Below are 15,628 nucleotides of genomic sequence, written 5' to 3'. Positions count from 1 at the left end.
TCTGAGAGAGGTCCACATGTAGTACCTATATATGTAATATCAAAGCAATCAGACTATTGGTTTTTTACAAGAAGTCGAAAATATCACTTTTTACCAAAAATGACAAAAATGATCACCAAAATTATAGAATCGAAGATACCATCACGAAATGAACAAATCTGAGAAAGGTCTACATGTAGTATCTAAATATGTAATATCAAAGCAATTGAACTATTGGTTTTTAACAAGAAGTCGAAAATATCACTTTTTACCAAAAATGACAAAAATGATCACCAAAATTATAGAATCGAAGATACCATCACGAAATGAACAAATCTGAGAAAGGTCTACATGTAGTATCTAAATATGTAATATCAAAGCAATTGAACTATTGGTTTTTAACAAGAAGTCGAAAATATCACTTTTTACCAAAAATTACAAAAATATTCACCAAAATTAGAGAATTGAAGATACCATCACGAAATGAACAAATCTGAGAGAGGTTCACATGTAGTACCTATATATGTAGTATCAAAGCAATTGGACTTGCGGTTTTTAACAAGAAGTCGAAAATATCACTTTTTACCAAAAATGATAAAAATATTCACCAAAATTAGAGAATTAAAGATATCATTACAAAATGAACAAATCTGAGAGAGGTCCACATGTAGTACCTATATATGTAATATCAAAGCAATTGCACTTGCGGTTTTTAACAAGAAGTCGAAAATATCACTTTTTACCAAAAATGACAAAAATATTCACCAAAATTAGAGAATTGAAGATATCAACATGAAATGAACAAACCTAAGAGAGGTCTACCCAAGGTACATATACACCAAGTATCAAAGCATTCAGGCTTGTAGTTTTCAAGAAGAAGTCGAAAAAGTAAAACATTGACACGAACGACGACGACGGACGACGACGACGGACAATCACTCATATGATAAGCTCCGCTCGACAAAGTCGATAGCGGAGCTAACAAATCTGAGAGAGGTCCACATGTAGTACCTATATATGTAGTATCAAAGCAATTGGACTTGCGGTTTTTAACAAGAAGTCGAAAATATCACTTTTTACCAAAAATGACAAAAATATTCACCAAAATTAGAGAATTGAAGATATCATCACGAAATGAACAAATCTGAGAAAGGTCTACATGTAGTATCTATATATGTAATATCAAAGCAATTGAACTATTGGTTTTTAACAAGAAGTCGAAAATATCACTTTTTACCAAAAATTACAAAAATATTCACCAAAATTAGAAAATTGAAGATATCATCACGAAATGAACAAATCTGAGAGAGGTTCACATGTAGTACCTATATATGTAGTATCAAAGCAATTGGACTTGCGGTTTTTAACAAGAAGTCGAAAATATCACTTTTTACCAAAAATGATAAAAATATTCACCAAAATTAGAGAATTGAAGATATCAACATGAAATGAACAAACCTAAGAGAGGTCTACCCAAGGTACATATACACAAAGTATCAAAGCATTCAGGCTTGTATTTTTCAAGAAGAAGTCGAAAAAGTAAAACATTGACACGGACAACGACGACGACGGACAATCACTCATATGATAAGCTCCGCTCGACAAAGTCGACAGCGGAGCTAAAAAAAATGGCATCCCAAAAAATTGGATAAATTTAAACCAAAAATTACATATCAATCATCACTCTGTATTGCTTTCTTCATTAATGAATGTGCGATCGGTATGAACCATGATTATTATTTTATCTCTTGATTACATGTGAGAAAGATTGCACTGGTCTAGACAAAACATTGATGCTTACCCGTTGTGCAAAATACTTTACTACTGTGCTCATGGCATCAAAACCAGTAAGCCCATTTTTCAACTGCAATTTCATGATTGTTAATTCTTTGGTTCTAGCTTCACATAAGGCTTCTAATCGCTCTACTTCTTTTGACACATTTTCAGCGGCAATGGTCGCTGTTAGCAAATCTGGTTGACTGCTGGATGCAGGTGTTGCAGTAGATGATGGTGGTTTCACTTTTAAAGGTCTGCTCTTCTCTCTACTGTGATCTATGAAGAAAGACTTTTTAAAAGAGCAGTGGTCGACGCACTTTGCATGTTTGAATTCCATGTAAACAAACAATACATTTCGTACACATTGTGTACGTTGCTATAAGTCCCATATCGAACAGGACACATGGCAACCACCGCTCTTTAACAGATTTTAATTGTTCAACATAATTTTGCTCTGAACCAGAATTTTTCACAACTCTGTATTTTTCTGAATTTTCAGGTATGAACCAGGTATGAATACTGGTAATGCATGAGTTATGTTATTGCATTGTGTTTAGTATGGGGGTTATGTGACACACACAATGAATGCAAACACATTACACTGAAATTCAATGTGCAAAGAGTGATATGCTTTACTGGAAACAACTGATTCTGCTCCACATTTTTTTATGATTGCTCATTAACCACTCACTGTCACCTATTGAATAATATCTGGCATTCAGTGACCTTCCAGAAATTGAAACAAGGCACATTCCTTCCTAAATACTGATGAAAACCACAGATACATAATCTAAATAATTTTCATTCTAATGTAGTGTATTAAATATATTTAATTTGCATAATACTGGGTGGACAGCTGCTAAAAAAATACTCTTATTCAGACTTAATTAGTAATAATAACTAGTGACTATTCAAAACTGGGTCTTGAAAATAAATAACTTACATAGAGGGAAACATGAACATTGTGCACTAACCATATTCCTCATTTTAACAAAACTAACCAGGATACGCACCATTGGTACTCTGTACCACCAATCACCATATGGAGGTATAGTAAACATGATACAAATATTACCATGTTCAACCAGGGACAATACAGTAGGATGTATTGACATAACACAAACAATACTATACATTCAATGAGTCAATACAAGTCTGCAGTGTATAATGCAATGTTATTCAAAACATGTGGACATGTTTTTAGAACTTTCTGGTATAATTTATTATATCATCCTTGCTAAAACAAATTATTATTAATTCTGTTCTCACTCAGACTTGATGAAAATGTATAATGTTGTATTGCTGGTATTGCTTATATGAGTCAGAACAGTTAAAATAAGGTATGACATGTTGAGACAAGTACATTATTTTCACTTTAATAGTCCGAATTGAATGAAAAACAGGAGAAATTGTTGTCATGAATATTGCCCTGACACATATGAGAAAAATAAATAGAATTTTGGCTCACTTATTATCCAAGGTGTGTTTCTTCTATTGCAGGAATATGATAGGAACATTTTGTTCTCCAGTGGATTTAGAAACCAGCCAATAATATGGACCACACAGGGGTGGAAAATTTGTGTCAAAATCAATATATTTAATACTACCAGTGGTAATTGATCTAACATACTATAAAGCCTCCATTTTACACAGCTGTACAGGAAACCCATTTAATCTTATGCACAGCAGGACAGTAATACAAACTATACACTATACAGGTTAGCTACGCATCAGTAAATAGCAAACAAACAAACTCAAATAGGACTCTTAAAACAAAAAAATCCACCAAAAATTAAATTTACTAGTGAAACCTACAGGGACTGTAACTTGGATAAGTGCCAGTGCAATGATGAATGAGAATAAAAAATGTAATCAGCCAGCAGTGACATTAATATTTATAGACTATACGGAAAATGAAAGCACAATGACTGTTTTTTTAAAAACTAAAATAAGAAAGCAGAAATAATATATAATACTGATCACAAAATTTAGGATTTGGTTACATTTCCTTGAAATTTAGCAAATCTAGACCAATATTGCCGGGTAATCTCACTGATGAAACACTCACACAATTGATGACAGATTCAGCAATTTTTCCCACAGGAAAAAATATCTTGACAAAACAAAGAAACATAATTATTATAATGAGCAGAAAAAAATAAACACTGGAACTAGTACAATAAAATATTAATGAAGATATTGATGAAAAATATGGATGAATGAGATAACCATACCAATATTAACCTTTGTCCATTTGCCAGAAGTGCGAATATAAAGTTTACTGAGAGCACCTTTAGTGCTGAGTCTGATTCTGAGATGAATCGTGGAAAGCGATAATCTTGGTCTCCACAGCTGCATTGTAGTGATGTATATAAAACACTAGTCTACTCTATGGGGCCTCAATACTGTATGTCTGCTAGTCAGACAGCGGAGTTCATCTCATTAATATATCTTGTATGCAGTGCCAAATGGGAACAGGAAGATACGGTGTAATATGATCCTGAGTTACAGTACAATCAGTGGGAATCAGCTGCTAATACACAGGAAGTACCAATACACAAACCAAATGTTTCTCCATGCCTGTGATATCATCATTAAGATATTTGAAACAAAATGGCTAACCATTGGCAAGTTAGGGGAGCCTTCTCTCACCCCCCCCCCCCTCCATCACAAATAAAACAACACACCTGTCTATCAACATAAATAAATCTTCATCCTATGAGCAAGACATGATTCTTTGATTAATATATTGGCTTAAAATTACAAAATTTTGACTGAAATTTTATCTAATAAACAATATATCAATAAATTGATGTTTGGATAATATATATTATGTAAATACTGATCAACATAATGTTTTTTTTTACAATTGTGAAAATGCAGGCACATCAAAATATTAACAAACCAAAAAAACATAGTTGAACTCTGGTGACCTTGCCCTTTGTTATATAATATAATTCCCTTTATCATAGTTTGTTTCAATATAAATATGCATTGTCATAATTAATTTTGAATACAAACAAGTTTTGGGGTTGAACCAACAGTGGGGAATCAGTCTAACGAATGTCCTTAAAAGATGTAAATATCTTACAAAAACATTGGTGCCTTATTTGTTTAATTATTTTAAGGAACATAATTTCCAGCTTTATTCAAAGTAATTCAGATATTTTAGGATAAAAACAAATGTCTCATTGCAAAAAAAAGTGCTGCATTTAGATGTGAATAGATTCATAAAACATGCAAGATAACAGAACAAGCAGCCTGTCGGCTGAGATAGCTCCGCTGTTAGCAATGCACATTTCGATTAAAGAACTGAAGACATCATTAGAAAATGAACAATATGCATAGTATCAATGCAATGGGACTTGCTGTTTTCAACAAGAATTCAAAAATATCATTTTTGACCATAAATGATTGTGGTTTTTAACAAGAAGAAAACATCATTTTTTACCAAAAACGACAAAAATATTCATCAAAATTAGAGAATTGAAGATATCATGAAATGAACAAATTTGAGAGTGGTCCATATGTAGTATCTATATATGTAATATCAAAGCAATTGGACTTGCAGTTTCTAACAAGAAGTTGAAAATATCACTTTTTACCAAAAATGACAAAAATATTCACCAAAATTAGAAAATTAAAGATATCATTATGAAATGAACAAATTTGAAAGTGGTCCACATGTAGTACCTATATATGTAATATCAAAGCAATTGAACTTGTGGTTTTTAACAAGAAGTCGAAAGTATCACTTTTTACCAAAAATGACAAAAATATTCACCAAATTTAGAGAATTAAAGATATCATTACAAAATGAACAAATCTGAGAGAGGTCCACATGTAGTACCTATATATGTAATATCAAAGCAATTGGACTTGTCTTTTTTAACAAGAAGTCGAAAATATCACTTTTTACCAAAAATGACAAAAATATTCACCAAAATTAGAGAATTCAAGATATCATTACAAAATGAACAAATCTGAGAGAGGTCAACATGTAGTACCTATATATGTAATATCAAAGCAACTGGACTTGCGGTTTTTAACAAGAAGTCAAAAATATAACTTTTTACTAAAAATGACAAAAATATTCACCAAAATTAGAGAATTGATGATATCATTACAAAATGAACAAATCTGAGAGAGGTCCACATGTAGTACCTATATATGTAATATCAACGCAATTGGACTTGCGGTTTTTAACAAGAAGTCGAAAATATCACTTTTTACCAAAAATGACAAAAATATTCACCAAAATTAGAGAATTGAAGATATGATCATGAAATGAACAAATCTGAGAGAGGTCTACCCAAGGTACATATACACCAAGTATCAAAGCATTCAGACTTGTAGTTTTAAGAAGAAGTCGAAAATTTAAAACATTGACACGGACATCGGACGACGACGGACAATCACTCATATGATAAGCTTCGCTCGACAAAGTTGACAGCGGAGCTAAAAATTTAGCTGGCTTTAGTCCAAGTATTTTGTACAGGTGTCTGTCAAAAATTAATGATTCACTGAGACAAATATGAACTGCCTCATTGTGTGACTACTGTATTATATGAAAAGTAAAAAAAAACATCCTTTATGAATAGCTATCATGTTGCAAGCTCTGCTTTGTATGCAAATCAACTTAAATAGTTAGTTGGTGTCCAGTGGAGGGAGAAGTCAACAGTACTGTTGCCTCCTGAGAATCTACATCTTCAAACACTGCAATCTTTGAAGTGCGTTTTTAAACTAGTATTATAAAAACTCTATCATTCTGTTCTAATAGCTGAAACATATTCCTGTGAGTTTTCATTTGTCGAATGAACTGTTTGTCAAAAACAGAATACATATATTTTAGAATAATTTTCTTTTTAAAATGTGGATGAAATGTTTTGCTTTTAATGTATTTTTTTATGTATTATTTTTGATTTGATAACTTTGAACTAAACAGATTTTCTATTAGCTTCAGATCTTGATCAAAGTTAGGCACCCAGTTCATAGGAGTGCTTATATTGATTTTCTGACATCTTGTTTTCTGTAAAGATTTTATTGGTAGGTTTGCAAATGTGTATCAGACTGTGCAATCTCTCCATGAGTTGGTTTTGAAACCCAGTATGGGATTCTGAGATACATTACCAAGGATATTATTACAAGATAAATCATTTGCTTCATTGAACACATACAACAATGCATATTTCCACTGAGATCAGTGACCTTTGAGGTGTATCACCAGTGATCAGTCAAGTAGAAACAGTCAAAATATTTTATCAGATTTTCTCAATTTTTGCATGATATTTTCATACAGGACATCTGTTGTTCAAACTCAGGGAAGACTTCATACTGATGAATAAGGTGACCAAGTTTGATAAAGTTTGGAATAGAATTAGTAAAGTTATTATGCACACAATAACAATTATTAACGACGACGACGACAACAACGACAACGCCGGACAAAAATTTTCCCTTAATATACCTTTCCCTTCCATCTTTGATGGTACGGGCAAGGTAATTAAAATGGGTGGTTTGAAAGTCTATATTATTGTAAAATATATATATATATATATATATATATATATATATAATATATATATATATATTACTTTACATATTTTGCAGCTTCAAGCCATAATATTACTATTAGTAATAAATAATGAAAAAATAATTACAACGCTGCATGCATGCATGTATGTATATTTAATGACAAAGTTATGACTTGTACAGTTATATGCGAAGCATGGTTTGGGACTTCACAGTTCACATTTTGATTCAGACGTAAAATGACTAAAGTGCTAAAATTAATAAACTGATTTTATCAACAATACGTTTTCCCCAAAACAGAGAAGCAAAAATAAAATTGACAGTATTAAAAATTAAATTTATATCAAGCAAGTGAGAACTGCTATCGTATTTGCTCTATTAGTAGCACTCACATAAATGACAGAGGCATGTCTACAATTGAAATAAGTCATATTTGAATGATCTTGTATATAATTGAAGGGCGGTGGTCGTCGTCATGTTCCATAATAATAATAAGAACTTTAATGTCGCCGTATAAAAAGATTTACATAGGATAGGATAAGTAAAGCAAAAATAAGTTTTAAAATAATAACAAGATATATGTAAAAATATTCTGAAAAAAAAACAAACAAGAGTGGAACTAGTATTTACCGGTAAATGTTAAATAAATCTTCGTGTTGTGTAAATATAATTGGCAAGTTCTATGGGATATGGAACTCATAGTGACTTACACAACATGTAAAATATACATTGTTTTTAGGATATTCAAACACACATGACCACCACCCTTTAATGAAATTGATAGATTACATGCGTCTCTATATTGGAGATGCAAGCTCGGTATGTGCATTTCATTTCTGGGTTTATATACAAGAATTGGTTTAAGAAAGGTTTCATTTCTAAACATTTGGTTTCCATTTAGTAAATTTATATCAGCAAAAATTATATACCAGTAATATATTTTTATATATGTCGTGTTACAAGGATAAAGAAAGTGAGCTAACGTTATTGGGTCATTATACTAATTTCCAAGAGCATTTATTTATTTATTTCCTATGGCAAGAAAATATCTTAATATCTTAACATTTTGCATGGCAACATAGGGTGAAAACAAATCATGTACATCACCTAACAAGTATTACAAAATATTTAGAGACAAAATGTTTGACATTATTTCTCCCCAAATAAATTTACAGTGAAAACAAATCTACTAATTTACAAATATTGAAATAATTATTGTCAGATTTAGACAATAAATACATGTATGCTATAATACACACATGTCAGATTTAGACAATAAATACATGTATGCTATAATACACACATGTCAAAAACGCGACAGTTCCACATTGCATACTATAGCTGAAAACAGTAATTTCACTCCAATTGAATATACCATTAGGATTTGATTACAAAACTATGCAGGTTCCACTGGGAATGGAAAGTGTTTGGAATGTTTACACCGAGTCTATTAAGCACATGTTACAAGGAAGCAGACTAGAACAAACAGTATCCAAGATATAAAATACTGCCAATGGTTAATCAGTCACAATATATCTCAAATTTTGTAACGCAACAAAAATGAATTTCCTCATAGCATCTCACTGGATGAAGAATGTGGGATAGTGTGAACAGGAAGACATGCATAGATTCATCTCCAACTCAAATATATGCCACTTTAAGCCAGTGGAATGCAATACTGTTATGATATCAATAAAACTTACACATACCATACTTGCTCTATTAGTTAAGGTTTCTACAGTCAACATAATAATTTAATGATTCTGTACACAACAATTTTTGGTTTACTGTAAAATACTTTATTTATTTTATTGAAATTCATTTTCGCTATTTTCACTGAAGGAATGATTCTGTGAAAATAAAGTCCTGTGAATATACCTTTTTTTTTATATTTCACATTCAACTCGTCAAATATCAGTGGAAATAAAAAACACCCAAAAAGTCTTTTCAGCAAATATTAATATAAGTGAAAACACTTATTTTTTCTTTGTTTATGTTCAAAACAAAGTTTTTGTTAACTGCTTGGTAAGCTTGAAATTTTCAATTTTTTTAAATTGTATGCATTGGCAGTGATAATTCACTCTTAATGCTTTTGATTTGTGAGAGTGATGGTTTAGGGTAGTCCTTACTCTCTGCAAAGGGAATATTATAGAACCTGAATAGTGTGTAGAACACATGGTAATCTAACATGCACAGGCATATCACTCTATGCAGACGCCACACCAAGTTCATGACGTGAAGAAGTTATTCTTTTTACATATTTACATGACAATGTACCATGGTAATTATTATGATATCAACTACAAAATTTTTTTTCACAACTTAAGATAAAACAAACTGAAGCTCGGATTACCTCATAATTCAGTCAAACTTAGTGCAACCACAGTATCCCATTGAGTTGTAAGACTTACTATACTATCAAAACATCATTCACCTCAGTAGGAGGAACATCACTTAGAATCCAACCAACACAAACATAGCAAAAAGTGGGTCAGTAATACAGTGACTACAGCAAAACAAACCTACAGTAGTACTGTAAAATCTGTATTAGAAGCCGAGGCTTCTATTAAAATGGTACAATGCAACAAAGGGAATGCGGCTTCTATTAGAGCATCTACACATATGAGAAATGATGAATTTTTGGTTCTCAATTATTCAAAAAGAATGGGTGCGACTTCTATTAGGGATGCGGCTTCTAATACAGATTTTACGGTAATTACTACAAATAAAATATCAAATATCCAAACTATCTCAGCAAGTACAAATACCTAGGGGGAGCTAATTAGAAATTAACCAGCAGCTGTTTTTATTTGACTTTTCACCTCCCTCAAGACGCTTGCATTTTTTCCCCTACACTTGTGTAACTGATCACCACTGGTTGCATAGTAACTCCTTAAGCTGGGCTTAAGAAATCTTATATTTGAAAAATCAGATTTTGTATTACTATGCAGTTTAGGACTTAAACTGAAATATACTGAAATGCTACGTTGATTGAAACAATCAGCGTAATACCCAGTAGCACAAAAAATATTGAATTCAATAATTCAAAAAGACAACGTTTGTTACTATTCCCATGTAGTAGGTTCATGCTATTTCCAAAATAAACAAGGGAGGCACCTAGTTTCAAGACCAAACTTGATAAAAAATGTCTCAGCATACAAGGATAATATAAGAAACAACTTGGGGCACCAAAGCAAACACAACAATGCCACTGTAAAGTTTAAGCCCCAAAAGCTCCACTATATTTTTCAAAAATGTTATCAGAACTTGTAGGCAATGATAAATTATGATCTTTTGATAACAAATTAAAAAAGATATTTGTGAATACGTTGGCAGATAAAATGGCTATTGCTCATTCCTCAAAAAATGTCAAATAAGTTGTTATTCAGTCTGAACAATTATTATACAAGTTACAGAGTAAGTAAATTCCACTAAAAATAATCAGCAATCAAAGAAAGCTTAGAAAGAACTCCCATGTGCTGAGAGTATTGGAGACACATTAAATATAATTCAAAATTACTTGTCAGAGATAGTGATAGTGATGGAAAAGCCAAAAACTAATAATGCAAATCAGAAAATTAATATGAACAGATTTTAATGGAAAACTAATGAGGTCTGTGCAATGTAACAGACCATCTATGTACCAAGTTTTATTGAAATTTGATTGGAACCAAACAAATTTATAAATTATTATGCTAATTAGGGAATTAATATAAACAGATTTTAACCCCAAACTAATCAGGTTTGTACATTGTCCTAGAGCATCTTTGCACTAAGTTTCATTGAAATGGAATAATTAGTACTTTAGATAAAAGTGGTTAATTATGTAAATTAGTAATTAATATGTACAGATTTTAACCCACAATTATCCAGGTCTGTCTATTGTCCTACAGCATCCATGTACAAAGTTTCATTGAAATGTGATGATTAGTACTTGAGAAATCAGTGTGAAAGCTGAAAATTAATTAATTATGCAAAGTAGGTAATTAATATACACAATTATTAACCCTAAAGCTAATCAGGTCTCTGGATAGTCCTAAAGAATCTATGTACCAAGTTTCATTGCAATGTGATAATTAGTACTTGAGATATCTGTGGGAAAGCTGAAAATTAACTAATTATGCAAATTAGGTAATTAATATGCACAAATATTTATTCCAAAACAAACAATCTCTGCATAGTCCTTAAGTATCTATGTACCAAGTTTCATTGAAATGTAATGCTTACTACTTGAAACATCAAAAGCTGAAAATTAATTAATTATGCAAATTAGGTAATTAATATGCACTGACATTACCCTAAAAACTATCAGGTCTGTGCAGTATCTTATGACATCTATGTACCAAGTTTCATTGAAATGTGATGATTAGTACTTGAGATATTAGTGGAAAAAACGAAAATTGACTAATCATTATGCAAATTAGGTAATTAGTAATTAGGTAATTTTTACCAAAAAATAATCAAAACCAAGCATTAGTTCAGAGCATCCATGTACCAAGTTTCATCAAAATCCAATAAGTGGTTCTTTAGATAACAATGGAACAGTCATGGAACAGCTAAAAATTAGCTTATTATCATGCAAATTAGGTAATTAATATGCATGAAATTTTACCAAAACCTAATCAAATCTGCATTAGCCCAGAGCATCTATGCACCAAGTTTCATCAAAAACTGATGAATGGTTCTTGAGATATCAGTGGAACAGACGGACACACGTACACACACACCCATACAGACACACTAACCGCAAAGACTCCCATTTTGTGCTTCGCACATGGGAGTCAAAAAAACTTATAAGAAATGTGACACACATACCTGTCAAAGGAGTCCTTCTGGGGGATGGTGATGGTAATGGTAAACGTGCTGAGCTACTAGTTGGTCTTGGTCTGGAACCACTAGATGATGTACCAAACTCTGAGCTACGTCTCACTGTAGTAAAAAAATTAGTAACTGGTTGTAAATTACAACAATTTGATTCATAAAACACAGTAGTTGTGATAAAGTCTATGTTGTAACTAGCAGCCTCTAGGCTAAGATAGCTCTGCTGTTAACATTGCACATTTCAGTTATAGAACTGAAGATATCATTAGAAAATGAACATATCTGAGCGAGGTCTTCCTGAGGTACCTACTTGTATAATATCAAAGCACTCAGACTTGACAAGAAGTCAAAAATATCACGTTTTACAAAAAATATTCATCAAAATTAGAGAATTGAAGATATCATCACAAAATAGAGAGAAGTCCACATGTAGTACCTATGTATATAATATCAAAACAATTGGACTTGTGGTTTTCAACAAGTCAAATAAAAATATCACCGTTTACTAAAAATGACAAATATATTCCTCAAAATTAAAATTTTAATCCTGAAAGAACAAATCTGAGAAAGGACTATCCTAATAATCTATGTTACAAACGTGAAAGTATTTAGCTTAACGGTTTTGAAGACGGCAAATATGTAAAAAGTTGACAAGAGACTACATACTACAGACGTCGGTCGACGGCTGACAAATCACTCATACAATGTATAAGCTCCACGCGACAAAGTCAACAGCGGAGCTAAGACAAAGTTGAACTATGGTGACTTTACCCTTTGTTATATTATATTATTCACTTTATCATATTTGTTCATGAATATGAATATGCATTGTCATAATTAATTTTGAATACTAACAAGTTTTGGGATTGAAACAATAGTGGGAAAGCAGTCTACCGAATGTCCTTGATTGATGTAAATATCTGACAAAAACATCGGTGTCTAATTTGTTTAATTATTTTAAGAGACATCATTTCCAGCTTCATTCAAAGTAATTCAGATATGTTAGTATAAAAACAAAACAAAACAAAAAGTGTTGAATTTAGACATGAATAGATTTATGAAACAAGCAAGATAACAAAAAATCTTAGCTGGCTTTTGCCCAATATTTTGAAGAGATGTCTGTCAAAATTAATGATTCACTGAGACAAATATGAACTGCCTTATTATATTCATTGACTACTGTATTATTTGAAAAGTAAAAAATGTCCTCTATGAATAACTATCATGTTGCAAGCTCTGCTTTGTATGCAAATCAACTAAAATAGTATATCTTTCCCTTCCATCTTTGATGGTACAGGCAAGGTAAAAACCATTTATCATCCCTGACAGCAAGAGAACAATGCCCTCAGTGGCAGAATGATTGGACTTGTGTTTTTCAACCATATTTAGTATATACTATTTATCAACATGAAACATGAGCAAAGAATATACAAGTGCTGAACTATCTGCACAATTATAATTGTAATTCATTGACCTTTTATTAGCACCACACATAACTATCTTTATAATCTTTTGCTTTAGCATAGCACACAATACTTTTTGCATATTAGCTATAGCATTGTACACAATACTTTTTGCATATTAGCTATAGCATTACACACAATACTTTTTGCATATTAGCTATAGCATAGCACACAATACTTTTTGCATATTAGCTATAGCATAGCACACAATACTTTTTGCATATTAGCTATAGCATTGCACACAATACTTTTTGCATATTAGCTATAGCATTACACACAATACTTTTTAGTCCCCGTTCGGACGCAGTCCGAAAACGGGGACTTATGTTTTGCCCTGTGTGCGTCCGTGCGTCCGTGCGTCCGTGATCACCTGTATCTCGAACATGCATGGACCGATTAAGTTCAAACTTCACTCATACATCACACATTATATGGGACATATGCACATGCATTTTTTTCATGATCCGATTAACGATAGCCGAATAGCGGCCATTTTAAGGCCGAAAATGCATCAAAATCGCACATTTTCACCATTCCGGACCCGGATCTCAGTTATGCATGGACGGATTTTGTTCAAATTCGGTACATACATTAAACATAATAGGACCTTGATGCACGTCATTTTTTTTTTGGGATCGGGTTCGAAATGGCCGACTGGTGGCCATTTTGTTTTAAAGAATTCAGTTCTGGATCCGTATCTGAGACATGCTTGGATTGATCGAGTTCAAACTTCACACACACAAGGTACATCATGTCACAAATATGTATGTGCATTTGTTTCATGATCTCATTAACGATAGCCAAATGGCGGCCGCTTTAAGGCCGAAAATGCATTGAAATCGCACATTTTCACCATTCCGGACCCGGATCTCAGTTATGCATGGACGGATTTCATTCAAATTTGGTACATACATTAAACATAATAGGACCTTGATGCACGTCATTTTTTTTTCGGATCAAGTTCGAAATAGCCGACTGGCGGCCATTTTGTTTTAAAGAATTCAGTTCTGGATCCGTATCCGAGACATGTCTGGATTGATCAAGTTCAAACTTCACACACACAAGGTACATCATGTCACAAATATGTATGTGCATTTGTTTCATGATCTCATTAACGATAGCCGAATAGCGGCCATTTTAAGGCCGAAAATGCATCAAAATCGCACATTTTCACCATTCCGGACCCGGATCTCAGTTATGCATGGACGGATTTTGTTCAAATTTGGTACATACATTAAACATAATAGGACCTTGATGCACGTCATTTTTTTTTTTGGATCGGGTTCGAAATGGCCAACTGGCGGCCATTTTGTTTTAAAGAATTCAGTTCTGGATCCGTATCTGAGACATGCTTGGATTGATCGAGTTCAAACTTCACACACACAAGGTACATCATGTCACAAATATGTATGTGCATTTGTTTCATGATCTCATTAACGATAGCCAAATGGCGGCCGCTTTAAGGCCGAAAATGCATTGAAATCGCACATTTTCACCATTCCGGACCCGGATCTCAGTTATGCATGGACGGATTTCATTCAAATTTGGTACATACATTAAACATAATAGGACCTTGATGCACGTCATTTTTTTTTTCGGATCAAGTTCGAAATAGCCGACTGGCGGCCATTTTGTTTTAAAGAATTCAGTTCTGGATCCGTATCCGAGACATGTCTGGATTGATCAAGTTCAAACTTCACACACACAAGGTACATCATGTCACAAATATGTATGTGCATTTGTTTCATGATCTCATTAACGATAGCCAAATGGGGGCCGCTTTAAGGCCGAAAATGCATTGAAATCGCACATTTTCACCATTCCGGACCCGTATCTCAGTTATGCATGGATGGATTTTGTTCAAATTTGGTACATACATTAAACATAATAGGACCTTGATGCACGTCTTTTTTTTTTTCGGATCAAGTTCGAAATGGCCGACTGGCGGCCATTTTGTTAAAGAATTCAGTTCTGGATTCGTATCCAAGACATGTCTGGATTGATCAAGTTCAAACTTCACACACATATGGTACATCATGTCACAAATAGATATGTGC

The 15,628-nt window shown here is 32.6% G+C and overlaps 1 protein-coding gene across 5 annotated transcripts in view; it reads right to left on the bottom strand.

The window, feature by feature from the left end:
• LOC102800695 (uncharacterized) overlaps positions 1-15,628 on the bottom strand; it is an 83,300-nt gene that overhangs the window by 16,522 nt on the left and 51,150 nt on the right. For all 5 annotated transcript variants that reach the window (XM_085498149.1, XM_085498152.1, XM_085498150.1 and 2 more), the window contains 2 exons: positions 12,103-12,216; positions 1,781-2,031 (listed from right to left, as the gene is read on the bottom strand). In XM_085498149.1, the coding sequence (XP_085354275.1) occupies positions 1,781-2,031; positions 12,103-12,216 (365 nt within the window). The remainder of the gene's footprint in view (positions 1-1,780; positions 2,032-12,102; positions 12,217-15,628) is intronic.

Source organism: Saccoglossus kowalevskii, chromosome 4, assembly GCF_978046115.1.
Source record: "Saccoglossus kowalevskii chromosome 4, keSacKowa6.1, whole genome shotgun sequence".
In the NCBI taxonomy this organism is placed as follows: Eukaryota; Metazoa; Hemichordata; class Enteropneusta; family Harrimaniidae; genus Saccoglossus; species Saccoglossus kowalevskii.
The sequence above is the reverse complement of the archived record's forward strand: the minus strand, read 5'-3'. Positions and strand labels throughout refer to the sequence as shown.